At 40.5% G+C, this 26,449-nt stretch overlaps 2 protein-coding genes across 4 annotated transcripts in view; one reads left to right on the top strand and one right to left on the bottom strand.

The window, feature by feature from the left end:
* REEP5 (receptor accessory protein 5) overlaps positions 1 to 26,449 on the top strand; it is a 44,928-nt gene that overhangs the window by 7,508 nt on the left and 10,971 nt on the right. The window contains exon 3 of the mRNA XM_025386949.1: positions 12,025 to 12,163. Coding sequence (XP_025242734.1) covers positions 12,025 to 12,163 — 139 coding nt within the window. The remainder of the gene's footprint in view (positions 1 to 12,024; positions 12,164 to 26,449) is intronic.
* Positions 21,211 to 26,449, bottom strand: part of SRP19 (signal recognition particle 19) — a 30,040-nt gene continuing 24,801 nt past the window's right edge. For 2 of the 3 annotated variants that reach the window (XM_025386940.1, XM_025386941.1), the window contains one exon: positions 21,211 to 22,729. In XM_025386940.1, coding sequence (XP_025242725.1) covers positions 21,268 to 22,729 — 1,462 coding nt within the window. In that variant the 3' untranslated portion in view covers positions 21,211 to 21,267. The remainder of the gene's footprint in view (positions 22,730 to 26,449) is intronic. The other variant, XM_025386947.1, reaches the window with a different exon arrangement.

The following is a 26,449-nucleotide window of genomic DNA, read 5'->3' as shown; positions in this document are numbered from 1 at the left end:
ATGTAACATATTAAGGTATTTAGTGGTGATTCATAACATTAAAAAAAAATTTTGGGGAAATATGAATTAATATGGCAGAAGCTTTAAAACAATTTCAAAATTGTGAATGAAATTACTTTTTGTAGCAGCTGAAATATAAGTGGGGGCTGTAGAAACGTACCGTGACTTCATTCTGTCACTTGCACACTTCCCTGATTCCAGGGAGTAGAGCTTATCAGTCACTCTGAGTCATGTGGCTGCTATATATATCCTGCAGCCTCTCATAGACCAGGTGGTTTAGTTAAGGGATCACTTACATGCCTAGACTGCTGTCCACATCTAAGGTGGCCCTCCTTTACCTAGGAAAAGGCAGCTTAGGTTGTTCCCCATCTACGTTGTGAGGGTACTTGAGATTAAGTTAAACTTTATGATACTGATCTGACGCAGATACTTCAAGAACCACTAGTTTTATTGACAGAGGGTTGTCCCAGTAGGATTTGCATCTGCTCTTTCATTGCTCCTGGCATTAATCTTTTTTACCATCAATCATTCAAACAGTATTTTGTTGGGGGGGGGGGGGCGCGGGCAGGCGAGGAGGCTGAGATGGGTGGATTGCTTGAGTTTGAGACCAGCCTGGGCAACATGGCAAAACCCCATCTCTACAAAAAATACAAAAACATTAGTACACGCCTGTAGTCCCAGCTACTCGAGAAGCTGAAGTGGGGGAATCACCTGAACTTGAGAAAGTCAAGGCTGCAGTGAGCTGTGTTCATGCCACTGCACTCAGCCTGGGTGACAGAGTGAGACCTGTCTCAGAAACACACACACACACACACTTGGGAGGCTGAGGCAGGAGAATCGCTTGAACCCGGGAGGTAGAGGTTGCAGTGAGCTAAGATTGTGACACTGCACTCCAGCCTGGTTTTTTTTGAGTGTATTTTTTTGAGACAGGTCTCAGTCTGTCACCCAGGCAGAGTGCAGTGGCATGAACACAGCTCACTGCAGCCTTGACTTTCTCAAGCTCAGGTGGTTTTCCCACTTCAGCTTCTCAAGTAGCTGGCACTACAGACGTGTACTAGTTTTTTGTATTTTTTGTAGAGATGGGGTTTTGCCATGTTGCCCAGGCTGCTCTCAAACTCCTGGGTGTGCGCGCGCGCACGCGCGCGCACACACACACACACACACACACACACACGGTTTTTTAAAAAAATCAAAGAGTTGTATGCATTCAGTTTTGAGTTATAAAATGTTAGCTAAAAGGGGTCTTAGAGACTAAGCTGCTAGGGTGATGCCCACCTTTAACAGATGTGGAAATCAAGGCCACAAACTGAAGTTAATTGACAGAAGTCACAGGTGTGTTGGGACCAATTCAGTCTTAAGCGTACAGATGTCTGACTCCCTGGCCTGTGTCCTGTCAACATTCCATGTTGTTACGTTTGACTGTGACCAACTCTTCCATTTTGCATTTAAAAACAAAATGGTGGACAGTGGTAAATGAAATCACTGTAATTAAACACCAAAAGATTTGACCACTGAATGACTGCATTTTTTTCTTTAGACTTCATTATAGGTATTCTATTGACTTATCTTAATGTTTTTTTGTTTTTGTTTTTGTTTTTGTTATTTTGAGCCAGGGTCATACTCTGTCACCCGGGCTGCAGTGCAGTGATGTAATCATGACTCACTGCAGCCTTGACCTCCCAGGCTCTAGCTTTCCTCACTCCACAGCCTCTGTAATGTTTTTTTTTTTTTCTTTCTTTTTTTTCTTTTTGGAGTTTCCCTCTTGCCCAGGCTGGAGTGCAGTGGCGCAATCTCCACTTACTACAACTTCTGCCTCCCGGGTTCAAGCGATTCTTCTGCCTCAGCCTCCCAAGTAGTTGGAATTACAGGCCTCTGCCACCAATTTTTTTGTATTTTTTAGTAGAGATGGGATTTCACCATGTTGGCCAGGCTGGTCTTGAACTCCTGACCTCAGATGATCCATCCGCCTTGACCTCCCAAAGTGTTGGGATTACCAGCATGAGCCACTGCGCCCAGTCGGTCTTTCATTAGTCTTTCTCATTCTGTTTGTTGGTTGTCTTTCTTGCTTTAAAAGCACATATACTCTGCAGGGAAAAAGATATGTAACTTTCTGATCACGCATAGTTTCCTACCTTTTTTTCTATGAAGGAGAAAAATATTTTCCTTATTGGCATGGAAACAAACTAGTGTTTATGTCTTAAAATGTCTGATTCTTTTTTCTTTCTTATTTGAGGTACTGATAATAGGAAAACCATTTTGAATTATTAGGAATTCCTACATCATACTCTCTGATAAATACAGCCAAAAGCAATCCCATGCATGGTGGGCATGGAGGATGGTCAAGTTATGTGTCTGCCATAACAAAAAGGATTGTAAACATTATGGTCCATGTTCTTCATATTCAGTTTTCAAAGAACCTATCTTAACCTCTGGAATATTTACTATTAAACATAAGTTACCACATTAGAAATAAAATATAAAACAGATGGATCAGAAGATGATTCCTTTTTGTTCTTTACCAATAGGACATCTTAAAGCTCTTTATCCATATATGTGGATAAAATTAAAATATATATGGATATAAATGGATATATAAATATATTTTAATGAACTGCTGTTTTTTCACACTGTCAGTCTCTGGTAAATAGTTGATATTGGCACACTGTCAGTCTCTGGTAAATAGTTTGAATAATAAAGCCAATGCTGTGAAGACATACTATTACTTAATTTTATGTCATTTGGCTAGTTTGAATTGTAGCAACTGAATTACTTATGAACCATGCAAGTACACGTAGTATGTACCTATGTGTCTTAGTTGTGAGTAGCCAGAAGCATGTATATATGGAGCTGATTATTACCTCTTGAGCAAACAGCTTAACTTTTATAAAATTCAGTTTTCTCATATGTAAATGCTGGGGATAGGGTTGGGGGGAGTTGGGATAATATATGTCAAATGTTTAGGACAAATCAGGCATTCTGTAAGTGCTCAATTAAGGGCAGTTAGTTTTATTAACATATAAAGAGGAAGACTGACTTAATCAAAGCCATAGTTCTTTAACTTTGTGTCATTAAGCTTTTAATTCATTTAAGGAAAAACCTTCCAAAGAGTATTTTCTTTCATTTATTTTTTTACTTTCATTTTTTGTTCCTTGACTTATTATTTTTTTTCCTGTACTTAAATCAGCTTAAGGCATCATTATTCAAAGAATGAAACACAATAAAGTTTTGTCCTTCCAAATTAAAAATATTGATATGGTTAGTGGTTTTCTTCTGTATTGGTGCAATGGTATATATGTTCCTAAGCATTGAGTATAATTTGGACTAACAATTTTTTAATATTAAATCTTATGCATAAGAAATACGAACTTGGTCCTAAAAGCAAGAACTCAAAACAGAAATATAAAAAAGTTGTACAGTTCACATATAAAAAAGCATTTGATCTATTTTGCATAGTAAGAACAAAATAGATCTGAATTAAGAACATGTAAAAGTGGATATTTTTCCAGATGGATTCATTGTGTCTGAAATAATTTGAAAAACAGGATGGAAAGTTGTCTCTTTTCTGTCTCCCTCCAAGTAAGCATTAGCTGTAAGTATTTTGAAATATTAATTGATAGATGAAACCTCAGCAAAAGAAGAAGAGCACATTTTGACCAATACCGAGATAACTAACTTAAGCTTGGCTTAGAAAGCTTTCGGTGATTCTGCATACCTTTTATGTCAGTTCAGTGAGCCGCAGCCATTTACAGTGGCCTAAACATAATGACCTTGAATTACCTCATGTAAGAAGTCTGGAGGTTGAAATTTCAATGCGCTACAGCAGAAATCCATGCTTTTTTTCCAGCAACCTTGGAGTATAATCTTCCTTGCCCATGCCTGTTTCCTCAGTATATAGCAAGATTGTTGCCATATAGCGCTAAGGCTTTCAAGAGCAGAAAGCTGGAAGATCTTTTATTTGTGAGCCTCTTATTTTATCAGCAGAGGAAAATTTTATCCCAAAGCCGCCTACTGTATTTCTTTTTCTGTTTCGTTGGTCAGAACTGTGTCACATGGATACCCTTAACTCCAAGGGGGCTAAGAAAGTTAGTATCTAGCAAAAAGCAATGAGATTACCATAGTGGGTTTGTACTAACTTTGATTTATCCCCTAGGCCTGGGGGAGGAGCCTAGCTTCCCTAAGTCAAGGCAGATCTGCCAGGTACATGTACATAAAATCAGGGCTCTGTGGGTGAGTAGGAAGAGGAAGAACTGGCTAATTGATAGGCAGGGTACAGTGTCTGCTATTTCCTTGAGCAATGGTAGTGACTGGTTGCTATAATAGGATTTTTGAAGCAGCAGTGTTACTGTGACAATCTGATGATGCTGGTGACCATCATTCAGCAGTGAATACTTAACTGCCAGGCAGTGTACAATGGAAAGATTGAGCAGCAGATACAAATTTGGAAATTATTAGCATATATATGGTATCTAGATTTATGGGGACAGATACCCTCTCCAGATCAAAACAACCAAAATGGCATGATGGTAATAAAATAGCTTTAAAAATCTGGTGTTATAGAATGCCTAGGTGATAAGTGGAGTTTTTTTTTTTCTCTCTTTCTTTTTAAATGAATTTTATTTTTTAGAACAATTTTAGGTTTACATTGAAATTGAGCAGAAGATACCAAGATTTCCCATGTACCCACTACGCCTACACATACACAGCCTCCTCTATCATCAGCATTTTCTGCCAGAGGGCTATGTTTTTGTCTTTGTTTTTTTGAGATGGAATCTTGTTGTGTCGCCTAGGCTGGAGTGCAGTGGCGCGATCTCGGCTCACTGCAAGCTCTGCCTCCTGGGTTCAAGCAATTCTCCTGCCTCAGCCTCCTGAGTAGCTGGGACTACAGGCGTGCACCACTATGCCTGGCTAATTTTTGTATTTTTAGTAGAGACGGGGTTTTACCATATTGGCCAGTCTGGTCTTGAACTCCTGACCTCAAGTGATCCACCCACCTTGGCCTACCAAAGTGGGATTGGGTTGGGATTACAGGCATGAGCCATCATGCCTGGTTAGAGTGGTGGTTTTTATAATTGGTGACATCCATTGACACATCGTTGTCACTAAAGTCCTTAGAGGATGTACAGTTTACTTGTGTCGTGGGTCAGGGAATATCTTAGGTTTTCTGAATGATGACACTTAATTTGGGAAGGAGAGAATATTGGTAACCAGCCCAGAATCATCTCTGCTCAATCCTGTTTTCTTCACATCTTAATGCTATTCTTTGGCCATCCTTGGTTCTTGCCTTTGCTTTCAGAAAATAGCAGCCAAGGTGTGAACAAGTAGATGGGCCAGCAAGGGTGGAGTGAACTGGTACCAGTTACTGGGGCCCAGTGGACTGGATGAGGGATGGCCCATGAGTTGTGTTCATATATGTACCAGTCCAATGCCAATGTAAAGAATTTCTGCCATTCTACTATTGCAGAGTGGGCCTGAAAAATGTTTTCAGCCATATTCAAATTTCTTCCCACTACCTGCAAACATGAATTTGGGGATTTCAGCTAACTTCTTACTACCTGTAGCATATGGGATTTGCAGTAGGGTATAATTAAAATTGATGGGTAACTCTAATCTCCTTTTAGCCTTATTAACAACATAAACCCTCTAACAGCTACTTAGCCAAAGAAACTAGAGTCTTCTTATCTCTCTCTTTTCTTTTTAATCTCTTATCTCCCTGTAATCCCAGCACTTTGGGAGGCTGAGGTGGGTGGATCACGAGGTCAGGAAATCGAGACCGTCCTGGCTAACACGGTGAAACCCCGTCTCTACTAAAAAATACAAAAAATTAGCTGGGACTGGTGGCGGGCGCCTGTAGTCCCAGCTACTTGGGAGGCTGAGGCAGGAGAATAGCGTGAACCCAGGAGGCAGAGCTTGCAGTGAGCCGAGATTGCATCACTGCACTCCAGCCTGGGCAACTGAGTGAGACTCTGTCTAAAAAAAAAATATTAGCTGTTTTCTCAAAGATAACTTAAATGAATATATCTGGTGTTCACTTTAGTGTTTATTTTTAACAAAGCCTTACAGAGAGAACTAGTCTCATAGGAGAAAATCATTATAGAAAGTCTGATGCTCAGCCGGGTGCGGGCTCACGCTTGTAATCTTAGCACTTTGGGAGGCCAAGGTGGGTGGATCACCTGAGGTCAGGAGTTCGAGACCAACCTGGCCAATATGGTGAAACCCGGTCTCTACTGAAAATACACAAAAATTAACTGGGCATGGTGGCAGGTGCCTGTAATCCCAGCTACTCAGGAGGCTGAGGCAGGACAATTGCTTGAACCAGGGAGGCAAAGGTTGCAGTGAGCTGAGATCGTGCCACTGCACTCCAGCCTGGGCCACAAGAGCGAGACTCCATCAAAACACAACACAACAGAACAAAAAAAGTCGATGCTCATTCTTTTCCAAAAGGAAATCTCCCCCGTCCCCTTCTTTTTTTCATCAATATTAGTATATACTCATTGTGAAGACTTTAAGTAAAAATCTGTTAATCAGGATTAACTTTACACAATTTGAAATGTATTGCGTATCTTTCTGGATATCATTCTTGGTCTGTAAACATGCAAAAACATATCTTTTTTTAAACAAAAAATTAGAATTCACTTTTTACACTCAACACTGTATCTTGGACATCTTTCCCTATCAATACCCTTTCTAAAGGCTTCAGTATATTTCATTGTATGGATATGCCAAAATGTAAACCGTCTATTGCCCTTTACATACACATACTCTGTAACCTTTTAGTTTAATAAGTTAAAATTCATTTTAATATACCTCCTTTCTCTTTAAATTTCATTTTATCTATATAAAATGTAGAATCTGAACTAGTTCATCTCTGAGATGTCTTCCAGCTCCACACGTGGTGATTCCTAATTCTGCTCAATTAATTTTAGAGCTGCCAGCTGCTCCACAGTTTTGCCAACCATCCTCTGCACCGTAGTCGTGCCTCTGCTGCTCACCCAGCCCTGGCTTCTCTTGATACCTGCTTTGGGGAAGCAAAATGCTGCCCCAGAACATGGCTCAGGAGAGAGAATAAGGAAGCCACAACACCGGGCCTAGGTGGCCAGGCTTTAGAACAGTGGTGAGGATATGACAGTAAGGTGTGCAGAGAGCACTAAGACTGTGGTGTCTGTCCACAGAAGCTGTATGTGGGTGTGTCTTCTGGGAGTTACTTCTGAGCCCAGGATCAGTGTGACTGCCAGAGGATGAGGCAGTACTAGAGAGAGAGGAGCCTGTAAAAGAGTGGACCAGGCCTGTGGAGAGAGTGGTAGGAATTGTTGCCTGTTGCCATGGGGTCATTCCAGAACTCCTCTAGGGGTTAGCTAGAGGTGAAAGGAACTGTGCAGACTGAAGTTCCAGCTAGACAGATACAGGGCTTTGAGATGCAGTTCTTGAAATCTTAGTGAACAGTTTTATTTTAGTGTTGTTATCTTGAATCCTTTTACAAATTTCAGGATATTCAGATGAGGGTTCTAGATCATATTAGAGTTGACTTATTCTAATTTTAGGAGAGACATTATTCAGTTTGCCTTCTATGTCCAACTTTTCTTCTCTTTTGGCCTCTCACTCATTACTGGAAAGAGACAACCTGCCCTCTAGCTACAGCTGATTATACCCAAACTGGCCATTTGGATTTCCTTTCTTAGAACAAGTAGGGCAGGTGCTGTGAAGACTGGAACTCTGAGCTGGTTTCCAAACACAGTTCTGCATTACGATCACCTGCACAGCCTTGTAAGAGCAGCTGAATCACTAGGTCTGAAGAAGGACCCAGGCATGTATATTTTTAATAAGTTCTGTAGATAGATGTGGATGATCATCTAAGTTTGGGGACCAGTGGACTAGGGCACCAACTCAGAACACTATCCTGTTCACTTCTGATAGTTCCTCATCGCAAACCTAGGTGAGTAGGGTGGAGGGTAGAATGGACCTCCAGGGATCTGGACATTGAGACTATGACCATTCCTCCTTTTTTTCTGCTCTGTGACCAATTTAACCTTTCTCTGGGGTCCCCTCTAAAAGTAAGATTATGAACTCCTATTGTATGTATATTAATTCAATAAATACTAAATGCCTACTTTGTACCAGACGTTTTGCTAAGCGCTATCCAGCTTGCCACTGAATTGTTCTCTTAATTAGTAAAACAGCATAGGATAGTGAACAAAGCACAGGCTTTGGAGTTACTTTTAGGTATAAGAGCAATCCTTGCTACTTGTAGCTGGGTTCCCTGCACATGTTATTTCTCTTCACTAAGCCTCAGTTTCTTCCACTCAAGTACAGGAACAATACCTATCCTACATGGCTATTATGAAGGTTAAATTAAATAATTATTAGGTTTGTACCCCTCCATTCTATGGCTTGGCCATTTTGGCTAGACTGCAAGGGATCTAGTAGCATGGACCATATCTTATGGTTTCATGAATCCTCTATGTTGCCTAAATTGCTACCTCTTGATTCTGCTACACCAATTTGGAATGTGATTCATATTTGTACAAGGCAGTAGAGAGTTTTGTTGGAAAATCACTTTTGTCTACTGAACTTGGACAAGGAAGTCTATTCAGAAGGTATATAAGTAGCCTGGGCATGGTGGCTCATGCCTGTAATCCTAGTACTTTGGGAGGCTGAGGCAGGAGGATCACTTGAGCCCATGAGTTTGAGACCAGCCTGGGGAACAAGGCAAAACCCTGTCTCTATAAAAAAGTACAAAAGTTAGCCAGGCATGATGGTGTGCACCTGTAGTCCCAGCTATTGGAGAGGCCGAGGTAAGAGGATCACTTGAGTCCAGGAGGTTGAGGCCGCAGTGAGCTGTGATCATGCCACTACACTCCAGCCTGGGTGACAGAGCAAGACCCTGTATCAATCAATCAATTAATATTTTAAAGAAGAAGATATATAACTAGCATTCAGAAAACCTCAGTTGTTTTTTGTTTTTTTGTTTTTTTTTTTTGAGACCGAATCTTGCTCTGTTGCCTAGGCTGGAGTACAGAGGTGGAATCTCGGCTCACTGCAACCTCCGCCTCCCAGATTCAAGTGAGTCTCCTGCCTCTGCCTCCCAAGCAGCTGGGATTACAGGCATGTGCCACCACGCCTGGCTAATTTTTGTATTTTTAGTAGAGATGCGGTTCCACCACGTTGGCCAGGCTGGTCTTGAACTCCTGACCTCAGGTGATCCGCCCACCTCAGCCTCCCAAAGTGCTGGTACTACAGGCTTGAGCCATTGTGCCCAGCCAGAAACCTCAGTTTTAAGCTTTTTTCTTCTCTCACCATGATTACATGGGGCACTTCACTTTTTTGAACCTCAGGTTCTTGAGTGAGCTTGACCATCTCTTCCCTTTTTTCTTGTTTTGAGTAGTTTATGATTGTTGCGACACATAAAGACATTTTTAAAATTGAACATTGTGCTATTTTAAATTAAAACAATATTTAAATGCTTCAATAATATGAGAAGATCTATTTTTAAAATCTCTTTAGCTTAATAGACTCGGTGGTCTTTTCCTGGCTTCTTTCATATGCCTTGGTTTTCTGCAAAGTTGGGATCAATGTATGTATTCAATTTGGAGTTCTTTATTTCTACTTTTCAATGTTACTATATAGTATTCTACTATATTAACATGGGGACTTTAGAATTCATATTGTAGATAAGAATTAAAAAAAAAAATTTTTCCTAAAAGAGCTGAACCATTAGGCTTCCTGTTTTTCAGTTTGTGCAACTTGACTAACATTTGAAAACTAATGAAATAGAATGGAATTTAAAATATCAGAATGGTTTCAGGAAACATCTATTTCAGTTTATATTTTTATGTGAAGATGTGTGTTTACTGGATCATGATGTAAAATGTATGCTTACCGAGGGTTGTGGCCAAAAGAATTTAAAAGCCACTGGATTAATAACGACAGTCCAATCACATTTTGAGGTTTTCACGTCATATTCTAGAAAAGACTGTTTAACTCCCATGTATGTCCCGAGAGTTGCTTCTTTTGGAAGTACATAGTTAGGTATTTTAGTTGTTAGATGCTTTGGTTCACAAAACTAAGATCTTAAGTGAAATGTAACTATGTATCTCCTCTGCCCAGAATGAAGTTACGGGAAACAAATTTTTATTATACTAATAACTAAATAAATCCAATTAAATTTGGATAAGCCATACTATACCAAATGAAACACAGCAGGGGAAGAAATCTTACACATAAAGGATATACTGTGTTCTTTGGTTGACATGCTTGCCTACACTTTTCCTTTGGCCTTCTATTACATTAGCCAGCTTCTATCTGAAGGAAGCTAAAAAAATGTAGACTTTGTGCATACATTACAAGCCATTTTTTAAAATAATCAGCTCTCTTAAATTCATTTTATATATTTCTTTGAAAAATTTGAGGCTGGGTGTGGGAGCAACCAAACTGCACTTTGGGAAGCTGAGGCAGGAGGACTACTTGAGTCCAGAAGTTCGAGACCAGCCTGGGCAACACAGTGAGACCTTGTCTCTATTAAAAATTTAGAAAGTAGCCAGGTGTGGTGGTGTGCACCTGTAGTCCAAGCTGTTTGGGAGGCTGAAGTGAGGAGAATTACTGAAGTGAGGAGAATTACATGAGCCCAGAAGTTTGAGGTTGCAGTGAGCTATGATTGTGTAACTGCACTCCAGCCTGTGCAAAGAGACCCTGTCTCAAAAAAATAAAAATTTTGCCTAGTCTTGAAGTTCAAAGCAACATTCAGCTTATTACTTGTGCCTATGTCTTCCTCATTAGTAATAATCTCATTGAGCTATTTTGTTCCCCCTTTTGGTTATTTTCTGAAACACACACATAGCTGCTTCTAATTAACTGTACAAGGGCTTTCTTAGTGAGTGGCTGAGCATGATTTAGCAGCCTGACTGTCTCTCTGGGGAGCTGATTTTATGGAGTAGCCAATGTATTTGTTTTCTGAAAAATTTTTATTTCAATAGGTTTTTGGGTAACAGGTGGCATTTGGTTACACGGATAAGTCTTTTAGTGGCAATTTCCGAGATTTCGGTGCACCCATCAACCGAGCAGGGTATACTGTACTCAATGTGTAGTCTTTTCTCCCTCACTGCCCCTACCCTTTCCCGTGAGTCCCCAAAGTCCATTGTATCATTCTTATGCCTTTGCATCCTCATAGCTTAGCTCCCTGCCAATGTGTATTCAGTAGTTAACCTGTTTCATAGGCTAAACAAGATTCAGAGTTCTTTTATTTTACTGTTTCAGTCCAGCTCAGTTATGATAAATACAGATCTGTTAGGATAAGAAATTGTGGAGCTTCAGGTTTAGAATAATGAGATTCCTAGGACTGAAGGAAATTTCTGTGATTTAGAAGAGAAAATTATTTTAAATTTATTTCCATCCATTTGCAGAATGAATTTTAAGCAATAGTTAGAGTTGGGAAAGTCCTGTTATTAGCTGAGGAGAGGAGGAAAGTTCATAGCCTGTGGATCAGATAAAGACATTCTGAACTAAATAGACATCATGATGTTTGTTTTCACCCATTTACTATAAAATATGCTGTGGATTTTGGGCAGTGCCTAACCTATGCTCCAAATGTTGCTTTATGGGAAATTCCTATTCATCCATGATATATCTCAATTATTAAAAGTACATAAGAACCTGGTTATCATGAGAGAGTTCTTCCTGATATATCCCTGGTGGCAGGACCCAGCTTGGGAGTGGAAATTGCTCTAGCTCCCAGTCACTAGTGGTATATTCTAGGATTTGCGGGGGGTCTTTAGCAGGGTGGAGATCCAGGGCAGTGACAGCTGGTGCTGGTTTCTCTGGTGACCAGGAGACTAGAAACAAGTGGTTATAATGGCTTGTCCTGATATCTACATTGCTTCCAGTCTTTAAGCTGTACTCTTGCATCTAGTGACACAGTGCCTACATGTGCCTAAGTTCCTCAGTGGTATCAGAGGACAGGTTATCAAAGTGTGTTTGAAAATGTTTCATTGATATCTTACCAAATGATATACTTTCTTTTGTACTGCCTTTCAGAATTAAAGCTATAGAGAGTCCCAACAAAGAAGATGATACCCAGTGGCTGACCTATTGGGTAGTGTATGGTGTGTTCAGCATTGCTGAATTCTTCTCTGATATCTTCCTGTCATGGTTCCCCTTCTACTACATGCTGAAGGTATGTTGGTTCTCCCTACCACTAAAACTCCATCTCAGGACCTGTATAGAAGAAGTAGGAATAAATGCTTGAATGTTGTACATCTGTGGCTCTGTCTTAGATTATAAACAAGAAGCCAGGCCTGGGCGACAGAGCGAGACCCTGTCTCCAAAAAAAAAAAAAAAAATGCTCAAGCAAGCCACTTGTCTCAGCCTCCTTAGTAGCTGGGACTATAGGCACGTACCACTGCACCTGGCTACTCTTTTAAACAATTTTATCTAAAGAAATTTAGATATAGGAAATTAAGTATGGGAACCTCCATCACCCCAACCACCATCACAAATGGTAATATCTTGAGTTTTAGTTCTGGGTAATTATGGATATATATTTCTTTTTCTTTGGTCTTAGCCTTTTTTTTTTTTTTCCTTTTTTCTTTTTTTGGGATGGAGTCTTGCTCAGTTGCCCAGGCTAGAGTGCAGTGGCGCGATCTTGGCTTACTGCAACCTCTGCCTCCTGGGTTCAAGCAATTCTCCTGCCTCAGCCTCCTGAGTAGCAGGGATTACAGGTGCCCACCACCATGCTTGGCCAATTTTTGTATTTTTTTTGGTAGAGACAAGAGTTTCACCATGTTGCCCAGGGTGCTCTCGAACTCCTGACCTTAAGCAATCCACGCACCTCGGCCTCCCAATGTGCTGGGATTATAGGTGTGAGCCATCGTGCCTGGATTCAATCTGACCATCTAATTTTCAACTGTATTCCATGATTATATCATAACCATTCTGTTATTCCTGCCATATATTGTGTTCTTCATTTCAGCTGTTATATTGTTCACACCTAATGTTTTTGCTTGGCTCTTTTCTGTTTTCTTCTTGTTTCATATTGCTAATATTTTCTCATTTCTTTTAGTATGGTTAACGCTCCCCAGTTTAAAATTCTTGGTCAGCAGTTCTAATATTTTTGCTCCTGACCAAAACCTGTAGTTGATTGTGTTGTTTTTCTTTTGAAACGTACTCTTGGCAGAGTGTAGCAGCTCATGCCTGCAATCCTAGCACTTTGGGAGGCTGAGGCGGGCAGATTGCCTGAGCTTAGGAGTTCAAGACCAGCCTGGGCAACACAGTGAAACCCTGTCTCTACTAAAATATGAACGAAATTAGCTGGGTGTGGTAGAGTGCACCTTTGTCCCAGCTACTTGGGAGGCTGAGGCAGGAGAACTGCTTGAATCTGCGACGCAGAGGTTGCAGTGAGCCGAGATCACGCTACTGCACTCCAGCCTGGGCGACAGAGCCAGACTCCATCTCTGAAAACAACAACAACAAAAAAGAAATATACTCTTAAAATATCTTTTTATTTTGGCCTACAAACTCCTTTTCATCTGAGTATCAGCTATCCCATCAGGCACTGGAATGGAGAGGGCCCCAGTCTGTGCTAATACTCGTAAGTTCTGGGTAGGGGGTGGATGAGTCCTAGGAGTGGGGGGCCTCAGGCACACAGGAACCATAGTTAACCACTCCTCACCCACAGAAAAGCTCCTGAGGTCAAAGCTTCACTGTACTGCCCTCCTCCATCCCAGCAAAGCAGCATCAAAAGGAAGTGATCCTGGGTTATAGTTCACAGCTCTAGGGGTTGGAGCAGCAGGGGTAGGGAAGTAACTGCCCTTAATTAGTGTCCACTTGTTTTCCTGAGTGACTTGCAAAGACAGGACTTTTATGCTGAAACATCTGTTTTAGAAAAAAGTAGAGGACAATATTTTTTAACTTTGAGGTATAGAAGCAAGACAAAATACAAAAGTTTCAAAGAAAAAGATTTGATAAATTCAACTAAATAAAATTTCTAAAAATTAAATTTCTATGACAGTGGGCAGCATAAACAAAGTTAAAATAATGACAGACTAGGAAGATAGATTTACAACATTTACACCAAATAAGGAATATCCAGAATACATAACAATTTCTATAAGTAAAAAGAAAAAGAAAAATGGGAAAAGAAAGTATTTCATGGAAGAGAAAAAATATGAATGGCCAGTAAACAGCTCAGCAGTGATCTGGGAAGTGTGAATTAAAATAGTAAAATCCCATATTTTGTTCATTAAACTGGCAGATATTTTAAAGATTGAAGATATCTGGTATTGGTGAATGTATAGGGAAACAGACAGGTAGTAGTACAGGCTGAACATCTGAAATCTGAAATCCTAAATGCTTTAAAACCCCAAACTTTTTGAGTGCTCAGATAAAGAAAACGCTCATTGGAGCATTTAGATTTTAGAGTTTCTGATTTGGTAGGCTCAGTTGGTATAATATACATATTCCAAAATCTGAATAAATGTGAAACCCGAAACACTTTTAGTCCCAAGCATTTCAGATAAGGGATACTTAACAGGGTAGTGGTATAAATTGGAATAATCTTTTTAAGGGACCTTTTAACAATTTCTTGTTGAATTGAAAAATGATATTCTTAACAATTCTAAGGAAATAGTCACTGTGCATTAAAGAGCTGCACAAAGATATTCATGGCAGCATTTTTTGTTGTAAACTGTATATAATATGAACTGCATAATGTAAACATTATAAACTGAAATATTCATCAGCAGGTAAATGGTTAATTGAATTAATGGTATATCCATATAGTTAAATGGAATGAAACAAATCCATATGTATAGACCCAGAAATTTTTGCATAATTTAGCAATTATGAAAAGTTATAGAGGACAGGTGTGCTAGCTTTTGCCTGTAATCCCAGCATATTCAGAGGCCAAGGCAGAAGGACTGCTTGAGGCCAGGAGTTTGACACCAGCCTGGGCAACATGGTGAGACCCTGTCTCCACACACACAAATTTAAAAACTAGTCAGGCTCCCAGATCACAGCATGTTGACCAAAAAAAAAAAAAAAAAAGCCAGGCATGGTGGTGCATGCCTGTGGTCCCATCTACTCAGGAGGCTGAGGTGGGAGGATGGTTTGAGCCCAGGAGTTCAAGGCTACAGTAAGCTATGATGACACCACTGCACTCTAGCCTGGGTGACAGAGACCCTGTCTCGAAAAAGAAAAAAAGTAATAGAACGTTAAATACAGTAGTACACACCATTTATGCTTAAAAAAGAAAGAAGACAAGACACTATATAAAGTATCATGTCTTTTAAAGTTTAAAAAATTAAATAAAAACGTGCTCAGTATAGATTCTGTTATATTTTTGAATGACTTCACCACAGAATGCCTTGTAAGGCAATGAAGAATTTTCCTTTCAAAACTGATGGAAGATAATAAAAATTGGTCTGTGGAAAGAGTTGATTTCAAAGATTGGATTTTTTTGTTTTGATTTTTTTTTTGTTTTTATTATTCGAAGTCATTTAACATTCATAAAAATACTCTTGTAATCTTTAATTTGGACATGACATAATTTAAACTTCAGATAATTTTAAAGCCTTTAATAAGATCTATCTAATGGTAGGGACCTCACAGTGCAGTCTAGTGGAAATAAATTGGCTTTTGCTTTGGGCCCACTTGTTTGTGGCAGTGAACAATATCTTGTCAGCAGAACTACTTGCAGTATTACCTGACTTCAAATTTCCAAAATGTGAGTAAGCTTGACTTCTAGCCTACTCCTAATCACCTCTGCTAATGGAGTCCACAGAGAGGTAGAGAGAAGATCCAAAATAAATGGTAGTCATTGAATCATTTATATTTGGTTTTGAAGTTCATTTAAAATACTGCTTTGCAGCAAATTTTCTTCCCTAATGGTAAAATGAATGTGTATCCATTAGTAGTCTCCAGCTGCATGGCATCATAGTGTTCATGAAAATGAATTTATTGCATACATTCCAAATAGATAATATACTTGAAAGGATTAAAAATTCATGATGCTGTCAATCAAAATGCTTTCTTCCTACATTAGTGGCATATTCTGAATGACTTAGTAAACAGACTGAGAAGAGGCCTCTGAACTGCAGAGTCTGTAGGAGAAGGTTCAGGAGAGTATTGAATTTTAAGGACTAGAATCCATCTTACCTATGCTGTTGCAATCACATGCTGACTGGAAATGTGGAAAAGAGACTTAGAAGTAAGGACATGGGATTTTTTTTTTTGTTTTCTGAGATGGAGTCTCACTCTGTCACCCAGCCTGGAGTACAGTGGCGCCATCTTGGCTCACTGCAACCACTGCCTCTTCAATTCTAGTGATACTCCTGCCACAGCCTCCGAAGTAGCTGGGATTACAGGCACGTACCACCACACACAGCTAATGTTTGTATTTTTAGTAGAGGTGGGGTTTCACCATGTTTGCCAGGCTGGTCTCAAACTCCTGACCTCAAGTGATCTGCCTGACTTTGTAATCCCAAAATGCTGGGATTACAGGCATGAGCCACTGCTCCCGGCCCAAGGATATGTTTAATATTTTATTTTTTGCAGAGTTAATATTGTTGGCTTTATTTTTATTTTTCTAAAGCAGCTTATAAGATTGGAGGAAAATAAAAGGAGCCAATGGCTAGGCATCAAAGCTTAGTTGAGAAGATAATATATGATGTACTTAGGTAGAAATTGGATCATGCATGTTCTGAGCTTTGCTTTGATATCTGGCCTTGAGCAAGAGGGTTTAAAAATAAATTTAAAAGCTGTTTTTTCTTGATTATGAAATTTATATATGCTCATTCCTTTATTTAGCAGATATTTATTTAGAACCTCCATGTGTCAGATTCTGTTCTACATCTGGGAGATACTTTGGTGAATAAAACAAAGTCCTTGTTATCCTACTGTTTACATTTTTGTGTGAGTGTGTGTGTGTGTGTGTGTGTGTTGGGAAGTGTTTTATGTAGGGAGGAAAATAACATTTGTAATCCTACATCTTAGTCTTCCCATTTTTTAAAATGTGCAAATATATTCGTCTATGTGTATAAATACAAACAGAACTGTGTGTGTATATATGTGTGTGTGTATGTATATGTATTGCTGTCTTAACCATATGTGTGGTTGAGATCACATATAATTGTCTTGCTTTTTTCAATTAACACAGTATTATGAGTATTTTCTCATGTTACTCAGTATTCTTTGACAAGCTGTCTAATCTATTATTGATAATTTACCCATTCCCAATTGAAAGATATTTAGGACATTTGTCATGTGATTATACATAACGCTGCAATTAATATCTTTGTATCCTATGTTTACCTTCATTTAAATCATTTTCTAGATTTGTTTTTTTATATGTATTTTTTGAGATGGAGTCTTGCTTTGTTGACCAGGCCGGAGTGCAGTGGCGTGATCTCGGCTCACTGCAACCTCTGTTTCCCAGGTTCAGGCAATTCTCCTGTCTCTGCCTCCCGAGTAGCTAGGACTACAGGTGTGCACAACCACACCCGCCTAATTTTTGTATTTTTAGTAGAGACGGGGTTCACCATATTGGCCAGGCTGCTCTCAAACTCGTGACCTCGTGATCTCCCTGCCTCAGCCTCCTAAAGTGTTGAGATTACAGGTGTGAGCCACCAGGCCCGACTAGATTTATTTTTAGAACAAGGTTGAGTAAACTCTGGCAAGATTAGGTCCTGACCTGAATTGTCACCTGTGCTATTTCACCCATTGACAGAGAATACAACATTTTTTTTTTTTTTTTTGAGATGGAGTTTTGCTATATTGCCCAGGCTGGAGTGAAGTGGCGTGATCTCAGCTCACTGCAACCTCTGCCTCCTGGGTTCAAGCCATTCTCCTGCTTCAGCCTCCCAAGTAGCTGGGATTACAGGTGCCCACCACCACGCCCAGCTAATTTTTGTATTTTTAATAGAGTTGGGGTTTCACCATGTTGGCCAGGCTGGTCTGGAACTCCTGACCTCAGGTGATCCACCCACCTCGGCCTCTCAAAGTGCTAGGATTTCAGGTGTGAGCCACCATGCCCGGCAACATTTTTCTTCTTAATCTTTGTAGGAGGCCAAAAAGACAGGGAAATCTTTCCTTTAACACGTCCTTTTTAAGCTTTTATTTGTGCATGCTGAGCAGTGTTTTAAACGTAGCCCGTAACTCTTCCGTGGCTACACTGCAAAGGCTTCTTAGACTTATGTTTCTGATCAAGTCATTGTAGCCTATCAGGAAGTCAGTGTTGAAGTACATTTTCTTCTGACATTAACTTTCCATTCCCTAACTGCATGTTAAGCATGCCCCTACCTGGAAAGTATCTTTTCTAGGGGAAAATCAGATGGTGACAGCATTAGAAGCACAGACGGAATAGAATGGCCTGTTGTAATTTGTAATTTAAGGAGTCACTGTGTCAGTGCTAATAGTGCCAAGAGTCCAGTTAAAATAAAATGGACTCTGTCTGAACTGCAGGCAGCAGTGGGCTTGTGGGTCTCCTTGGGAGTCTCATCAACTGGCACTTTGAGGGCAGCTTGACTGAAAAGACAGCCAGATCTCTGTGGATGATTTTAATAAACTCAGGCTATTCCTGGGCTGTAGAATAGTTACATAGATTAAGAAGAGAGGGTTGTAAGAGGTGGCAGCTGAATATCACCTTGGGAGTTGAACAGTAATTAACTTTATTTTTAATATAAGAAAATGATTTCATTTCAGAACTGGAATATGCTAAAGATGTACCTAGACAGCAGTAATTATTTTACTGTCTCAAGACAATAGCTAGAGGGTACCAGTACCAGAAAGTAGTAAATTAACAGTCTGCAGTCTAGCCTACAAAGTAATCACATTGAAGAGGTACAAAACTGTGGACACTTGACTTAATTCATCCAGAAAAGATAATCAGCTTGTCTGGATTGCTGAAGAGTTAGTATCTATGTAGGCAGGTGATATTTCAGAGATTTTCCACAATAAGAACTTTAGGATTTGGTAATACTACTATTCTATTGTATACTTTCTTCAAGTACATTAATTTGTGACTTTCCTAAAGCCCTGCAGAAGAGAAAACTGTCTCTTAGGTTGATTTGCCTAAAGTCATAAAACACACCCCACCTCTCCTTTTTCTTTTTTTTTCTTTTTTGAGACAGAGTCTGGCTGTGTCACCAGGTTGGAGCAGAGTGGTGCAATCTCGGCTCACTGCAACCTCCACCTCCCGGGTTCCAGTGATTCTCCTGCCTCAGCCTCCCGAGTGGTTGGGACTACAGATGCCCGCCACCATGCTCGGCTATTTTTCTAATTTTAGTAGAGACAGGGTTTCACCACGTTGGCCAGGATGGTCTCGATCTCTTGACGTCGTGATCCACCTACCTTGGCCTCCCAAAGTGCTGGGATTACAGGCATAAGCCACTGCACCCGGCCCCACTTCTCCTGAGTCTTAATCCAATGAGTCATTTTCACTTCACCTTAATGCTTCTGGTTTTAATATGGGTATCTGTCTCTCTCTTGATAATCCATTTCTGAAAATCAGATATTCTATGCAGGAGTACATTCTATGCAGGAGCTTATTTTCCACTATGTTAAGTGGGAAAATTTTTAATATATTACATGTCAATGTAAAACTCCCCAACGAATTCCCTAAGCATTAATAAAATACAGCAAAATACCTATATATAAATAACAAATATCATGTTAGGATGTTAGATGCTAAAAACACTTGCTGCTCTCCAAATAGTTAATATAGTAAGAAACAATTGCTTTGTGTGCAGGAATACATAGCACATCCCCTGTGATGCTCTGCATATTCTTCAAAATGTCCACCAGGAATTCTGATATTCTGTCAAAAATGTTACTCAAGACATTTCCTGTACATCATCTTGTATTGCATTTTGGGGATGTACAGCTTTTCCTATATAAGCAACTACAGTAAAACATTATATGAATTTTGGATATTAAAAACCAAAAGGCAGCTGGGTGCAGTGGCTCACGCCTGTAATCCTAAGCATTTTGGGAGGCCAAGGTGGGTGGATCACAAGGTCAGGAGATCAAGACCATCCTGGCCAACATGGTGAAACGCTGTCTCTACTAAAATACAAAAAATTAGCTAGGCGTGGTGGCACGCACCTGTAGAGGGATTGAGGCAGGGGAATTGCTGGAACCCCGGAGGCGGAGGTTGCAGTGAGCTGATCGCGTCACTGCACTCCCGCCTGGCAACAGAGCAAGACTCTGTCTCAAAAAAAAAAAATAACAAAACAAAAAACAAAACAACCAAAAGGCTTCCACAGGGAAATAACTAGAGAGGTGGTTTTGCAGGGTCTGCTGTAATTAACTGGCACTAGGCCAAGGAAACAAAGCTAATGCCAGTGAAAAACACAGTTATTTAATTCTCCATTTTGGGTCAATGCAAATGCGTATCTCAAAAAACCAAGGTTCTGAACCTCTGGCAACATCTTACAATTCAGTAAGATCTGCTGCTGGCTAAGCCTAGGGCATGCTAGAGCAGAGTTGCTGGGAAAACTAAGAGTAACATGTAACTACTTGCACATACTGAGGGTACCTCAAGACACTGGCTTCCTTGGAGTGCTTGGACTTTTAACAGAAGGTCTTAGTCTACCATTGTATGTGTGAAGGAGGCTGATTTGAGTTTTTGCATGATTGCACATTCATGCACATAGCATTACTATCCATGTGTAGTGAGACTACTAGATGCTAGTCTGAGTCTTTACCCTTCCATCACCTACTGTCATGCTTTCCCAAGTCTGAAGATCCTGTTTTCCAAGATCTGTGCTCAGTAAACAAGCTTTGGAGTCTTTAAATGAAAGGAATAGGAAAGGTGAAGAGAGGCCTGGCTTAAAATCATAACATGGAGATTATGGCAGTGAATCACACTGGGTTGAATGCTCTGATATGGAAAGCAGGCTGTGTAGTTCCTCTAGTTCAGAAATTCTGTGTTTTGAGACAGAGTCTCACTCTGTCACCCAGGCTGCAGTGAAGTGGCATGATGTTGACTCACTGCAACCTCCACCTTCCAGATTCAAGTGATTCTCCTGCCTCAGCCTCCCAAGTAGCTTGGATTACAGACGCCTGCCACCATACCTGGCGAATTTTTGTATTTTTAGTAGAAACAGGGTTTCGCCATATTGGCCAGGCTGGTCTCAAACTCCTGACCTCAAGTGATCCACCCTCATCAGCCTCCTAAAGTGCCAGGATTACAGGTGATTACAGGATTACAGGATCACCGCGCCTGGCCTAGTCTTTTTTTTTTTTTTTTCTTTTCTTTTCTTTTTTTTTTAGAACAAAACTAGTTTATTTGGATTTGGGGCTCTGAACAGTTCTGCCTCTATTACCCGACCTCCTCCTGCCACGACTTCGGGACCTAGAGGAACTTTGGCTCCGGCTGCGGTGGCTCCTGCGGCTCTGGCTCTGGCGGCCCTGGCCCTGGCTGCGGTGCCTGTTTCTTCCTCTGCTTGGTGAATTGTGCTTCTCCGGACTCTTTGATGTGTGTTTGTGAGATTTCTTCCCCCTGTGACTACTCCTTTTCCTCTCAGATTCCCCATTTCTTTTGTAGGAGTGGTCTGGACTAGGGTTTCTCCTTCCCCGCAGCCTGCTGGAGTAGTGGTCGTGGTGGCCCATCCTCTCCCTCCTCTCGGAGTTCTTGCCAAAGGAGGAGCCAGTCTGATCTGGAGACAAGTGGATGTCTCTGTTAGCTTCCCAGAATTCATTGTTGGGATTTCTGAACACATGAAGAAAGTTGCAGTGTTTTCCTCTTGGACACTGTTGTATTTCAAATAAACCACAAATCGCCATTTTCCACCGGGTCACTGGGCAGAATTCACATTGCAGCTGTCGTCCTGCATACCATCGTCCATTAAACAGAGAAAGGGCTGCTTGGCATTCTTCTTCCGACTGGTACTGAACATATACATTGCCCCTCAGGTGAGGTTCTAAATTGCAGCTGACCTTGAACTGAATCACCTTCCCCACGTTCTTGAACTCGGGCAACACATCCTCATAGAAATCTAGGAACTGTTGGTAGATTTCTTCCTCGCTATACTCCAGGCTTGCGTCAGGGTCATAGTCATCCCTCCTGCACTGCTCCATTCCAAACGTTGTAAACATGCTCTTAATAAGAAGGGTAGGACTGGATGTTGGGAAATTATGTTTACGTGAACATCTGTCTCCAAATCTGCAAGCTCCTGTTTTACTGTAAAAGGGACAATTAGCTCGATCCTTCTCCATTACTCTGAAATCCACAGGTGGTTCAGGGTTTTGCCATATGGTACCATTTTCTAACTCATTTTCAGCCTGATCCAGCATCTTCTGCACAGCTTCCTCTTTTTTTTTCTTCTGTCGTTTCTGGTCCTCCTCTTCTCTATCTTTCCTCTGCTGTTCTTTCCATTGTTCCTTTAACTTTCTCTCTTGTTCTTGCCATTTTTTAGCTGCCTCTTCCTTTTCCTTCTTTATTCTGAATTCTTCTTGTGCCTTCTGCTCTCTCAGCAACCACTCCTCATGTAATCTTTGCCTCTCTCTTTCCAATAGCTTCTCCTCTTCTAGTTGTTGTTCTTCAATAAAAGTGTCCTCCTCCTCCTCCTCCTCCTTCTGTGAGAGTCCTGAGTCTCTCAGTCGAGCAAGTTCCTGCCGACATTTCTTTCGTTTCTCCTTCTTCAGGGCGGCCCTGTACTTTTTGTGGCTTGGTTTCTCTGGAAACGTCATCTTCTCAAGTGCAGCCATCTTGCCGGCATCGCCTGGCCCCTCAGACATTCTTAACCTATGGGAATATATGGAAGATTCTGTTCATAGCTGCCACTGTCAGTGATTCTACTTACAAGTACTTTATGATGTCTTCTAGTATTGTTTTGTTTGCATACTTATATATATTATAAATTACTTTCATTTTGTTTTTCCTTTATGTTGCAGTTAGACTATATATTTTTTGTAATTAAGTATATCATAAATTTGAATTTCATTTCATGTACTAAAAGGAGAGTTTCTAAAATATTTACTTATGGCCAGGCGCGGTGGCTCACTCCTGTAATCCCAGCACTTTGGGAGGCCAAAGCGGGCGGATCTCCTGAGGCCAGGAGTTCGAGACCAGCCTGACCAACATGGCAAAAACTCATCTCTACTAAAAATTAAAAAAATTAGCCGGGCATGTTGGCACGTGCCTGTAATCCCAGCTACTTGGGAGGCTGAGGCAGGAGAACTGCTTGAACCCAGGAGGTGGAGGTTGCAGTGAGCCAAGATTACGCCACTGGAGTCCAGCCTGGGTGACAGAGTGAGACTCTGTCTCAAAAATAAAAAATAAAAATAAAGATTTGCTGAAATGTTTTTGGTTCTAGGATTTGCTTTCCCCCACTGAAAGCTAATATGCTCTCCTGTTAGTAATGCTTCATAGATGCTGTTAGAAAACACAGTATTCTTGGGTCAGAGAAAGTCCTTGCTATGCTCAGTAATTTTCTTTTCTTACAAAATTATAGGAGTAGATTTTTAAATTCCCAATACCTATTTTATAGAGGAATAACAGACTTAAGTGATTAAGTAACTTGCACAAGGTTTGCTTAGCTAGTAAATGGCAGAACCGGGATTGGAAATTAGTTTCTTTGAGCCCATCCTGTTACTCTCTATATACTATACTAACTCTTTGAATCCCTGAATCCCTGTTTGTTGGGTTGAGAGATCTGTATATATCTTTAGAGTGAGATTTTAGGCCGGGTGCAGTGGTTCACACCTGTAATCCCAGCACTTTAGGAGGCCGAGGCAGGTGGATCACTTGAGGTCAGGAGTTTGAGACCAGCCTGGCCAACATGGTGAAACCCTGTCTCTACAAAAAGTACAATAATTAGCCAGACGTGATGATGCGTGCCTGCATGCCTGTGGTGTCAGCTACTTGGAGGGCTGAGGCGGGAGAATCACTTGAGCCCAGGAAGTTGAGGCTATAGTGTTCTGTATTTGTGCCCCTGCACTCCTGCCTGGGTAACAAAGTGAGACCCTGTCTTTAAAAAAAAAAAAAAAAAAAAAAAAAGTTAAATTTTGTGTTCTTTATTCTGTATTCTTACTAATTTCTAGGTTGTTTTATATATCAATTTTTTTTTTTTCTTTTGGTCTTTTTGAGACAGGGTCTTGCTCTCTCACCAAGTCTGGATTGCAGTAGTGGTATCACAGCTCACAGCAGTCTCGACCTCCCAAGCTCAAGCCACCCTCCTGCTTCAGCCTCCCAGGAGGACCACAGGCATACGCTACCAAGCCTGGCTAATTTTAAATTATTTTCTTTTTTTTTGTGGCCAGGAGCAGTGGCTCACACCTGTAATCCCAGCACTTTGGGAGGCCAATGGGGGCGGATCATTTGAGGTCAGGAGTTCAAGACCAGCCTGACCAACATGGTGAAACCTTATCTCCACTAGAAATAGAAAAATTAGCCAGGCATGGTGGTGTGCGTCTGTAGTCCCAGCTACTCGGGAGGCTGAGACAGGAGAATCGCTTAAATCCAGGAGGCGGAGGTTGCAGTGAGCTGAGATTGTGCCACGGAACTCCAGCCTGGGTGAGAGAGCAAGACTCCATCTAAAAAAAAAAAAAAATTTTTTTTTTTTTTTGCCCATAGAGATGGGGTCTCCCTATGTTACACAGGCTAGTCTCAAAACTCCTGGGCTCAAGTGATCCTCCAACCTCAGCCTCCCAAAGTGCTGGGATTACAGGTGTGAGCCTGGCTAGTATATCAATTTCTCATGGAAATGTTAAAATCTATGATTGCAGATTGTGCCCATTTGTCTATATAATTCTGACTTACATTTACATATTTTAAAGCCATATTTGAAAGCTATATATAGCTATATATAAAATATATAATTATAAAAATATATTACAAACATACAAAGCTGTATATAATTTACATATTTCAAAGGTATATACAAGTTCAGGAATTTTAATATTCTTGCTGAATTGCTTTCCTTATTCTATTTACTTATTTTGCCTTAAGCAATTTGTATGTATTAATATTACTAATGAGCTATTCTGGGAGTTGGTGTTTGTCTGATATATCTTTCCCATAACTTTATTTTCAGTGTTCCTATTTGGTTTTGTGGTAGGTATGTTTCTTAAGCATACAGCTATAGTTTTGGGGTTTTATAAAAAATTTAGTCCTATAGTCTCTGGGTTTTGTTTTGTTTTTGAGATGAGCTCTTGCTGTGTTGCCCAGGATGGTCTCTGCATTAGTCTGCTCTCATGCTGCTAATAAAGACATACCTGAGAATGGGCAATTTATGACGGAAAGAGGTTTAATTGACTCACAGTTCCACATGGCTGTGGAGGCCTCACAATCGTGGTAGAAGATGAAGGAAAAGCGAAGGGATGTCTTACATGGCAGTGGCAGGCAAGAGAGAATGAGAGCCAAGTGAAAGGGGAAACTCCTTGTAAAACTATCAGATCTCGTGAGACTTATTCACTACCACGAGAACAGCATGGCAGGAAGCCACCCCCATGATTCAGTTATCTCTCACCTCGTCCTTTCCACAACACATGGGAATTATGGGAGCTACAGTACAAGATGAGATTTGGGTGGAGACACAACCAAACCATGTCAGTCTCCAACTCCTAGGCTCAAGCAATCCTTGCACCTTGGTGTCCCAAGTCACTGGAACTACAGGTGCATGCCACTATGCCCAGTAAGTCTCTGTCTTAAAAACACTTGTGCATCTGTAACAAATTTTAATTCACAAAGGTTACATTTCAAGAGTTACTTTTTACTGTAGTTGAGATAAGGGGAGCCTGGGCAACATTGTGAGACTTGGTCTCTACAAAAAAAAAGTTATAAAAATTTAGCCAGGCCTGGTGGTTCATGCCTGGTTAGTCCCAGCTACTTGGGAGGCTGGGGTGGGAAAACTGTTTGAACCCAGGAGTTCAAGGCTGCAGTAAGCCATGTTCATGCCACTGCACTCCAGCCTGGGTGACAGAGCAAGACTCTCAAAAATAATAATCTGGCGATATTAATTTGTTGAGAACTTGGGTTTTGTTTTTTATTTTGAGTGTAGTACAAGTTCAGAGTGTAGTACAAGTTCACAGTGTAGTATAAATTTCTCAGCGCCAACACGGTGCTGTTGGAGTGAGCTATTTGTGCATTTTAAACTAAAACTCTGTCATTAGTGTTCGCCTTTTATCAGCTTTGTATCTCTAAAACATTTGAAAGACTGTCTTGGAAAGGCATCACAGCTTGTTGATTATCAGAGTACATCTCTTGGTTTGGAATCATAAGGACTAAGCCTTTTAAATTTAAAGCATGATAAATTAAGATGTTTTTACTTTAAGGAGAAGATGTAAAAAATACTGATTTGGAATCTCTCTGTAAGTGACTTCTGTTTTTTTTTGTAGAGTCACCTAGGCTGTGTGGAATAAAATGTGGTTAAAATCTTTTAAACTAAAATAACTCAGCATATTGTTTATTAAACTTTCTAGGGAATTGGGCAGATTACTCTGAATATTCCCTTCTTTTTTTTTT

The sequence above is a fragment of the Theropithecus gelada genome, chromosome 6, assembly GCF_003255815.1.
Source record: "Theropithecus gelada isolate Dixy chromosome 6, Tgel_1.0, whole genome shotgun sequence".
NCBI lineage: Eukaryota > Metazoa > Chordata > Mammalia > Primates > Cercopithecidae > Theropithecus > Theropithecus gelada.
This window is presented reverse-complemented; position numbering and strand designations above follow the sequence as displayed.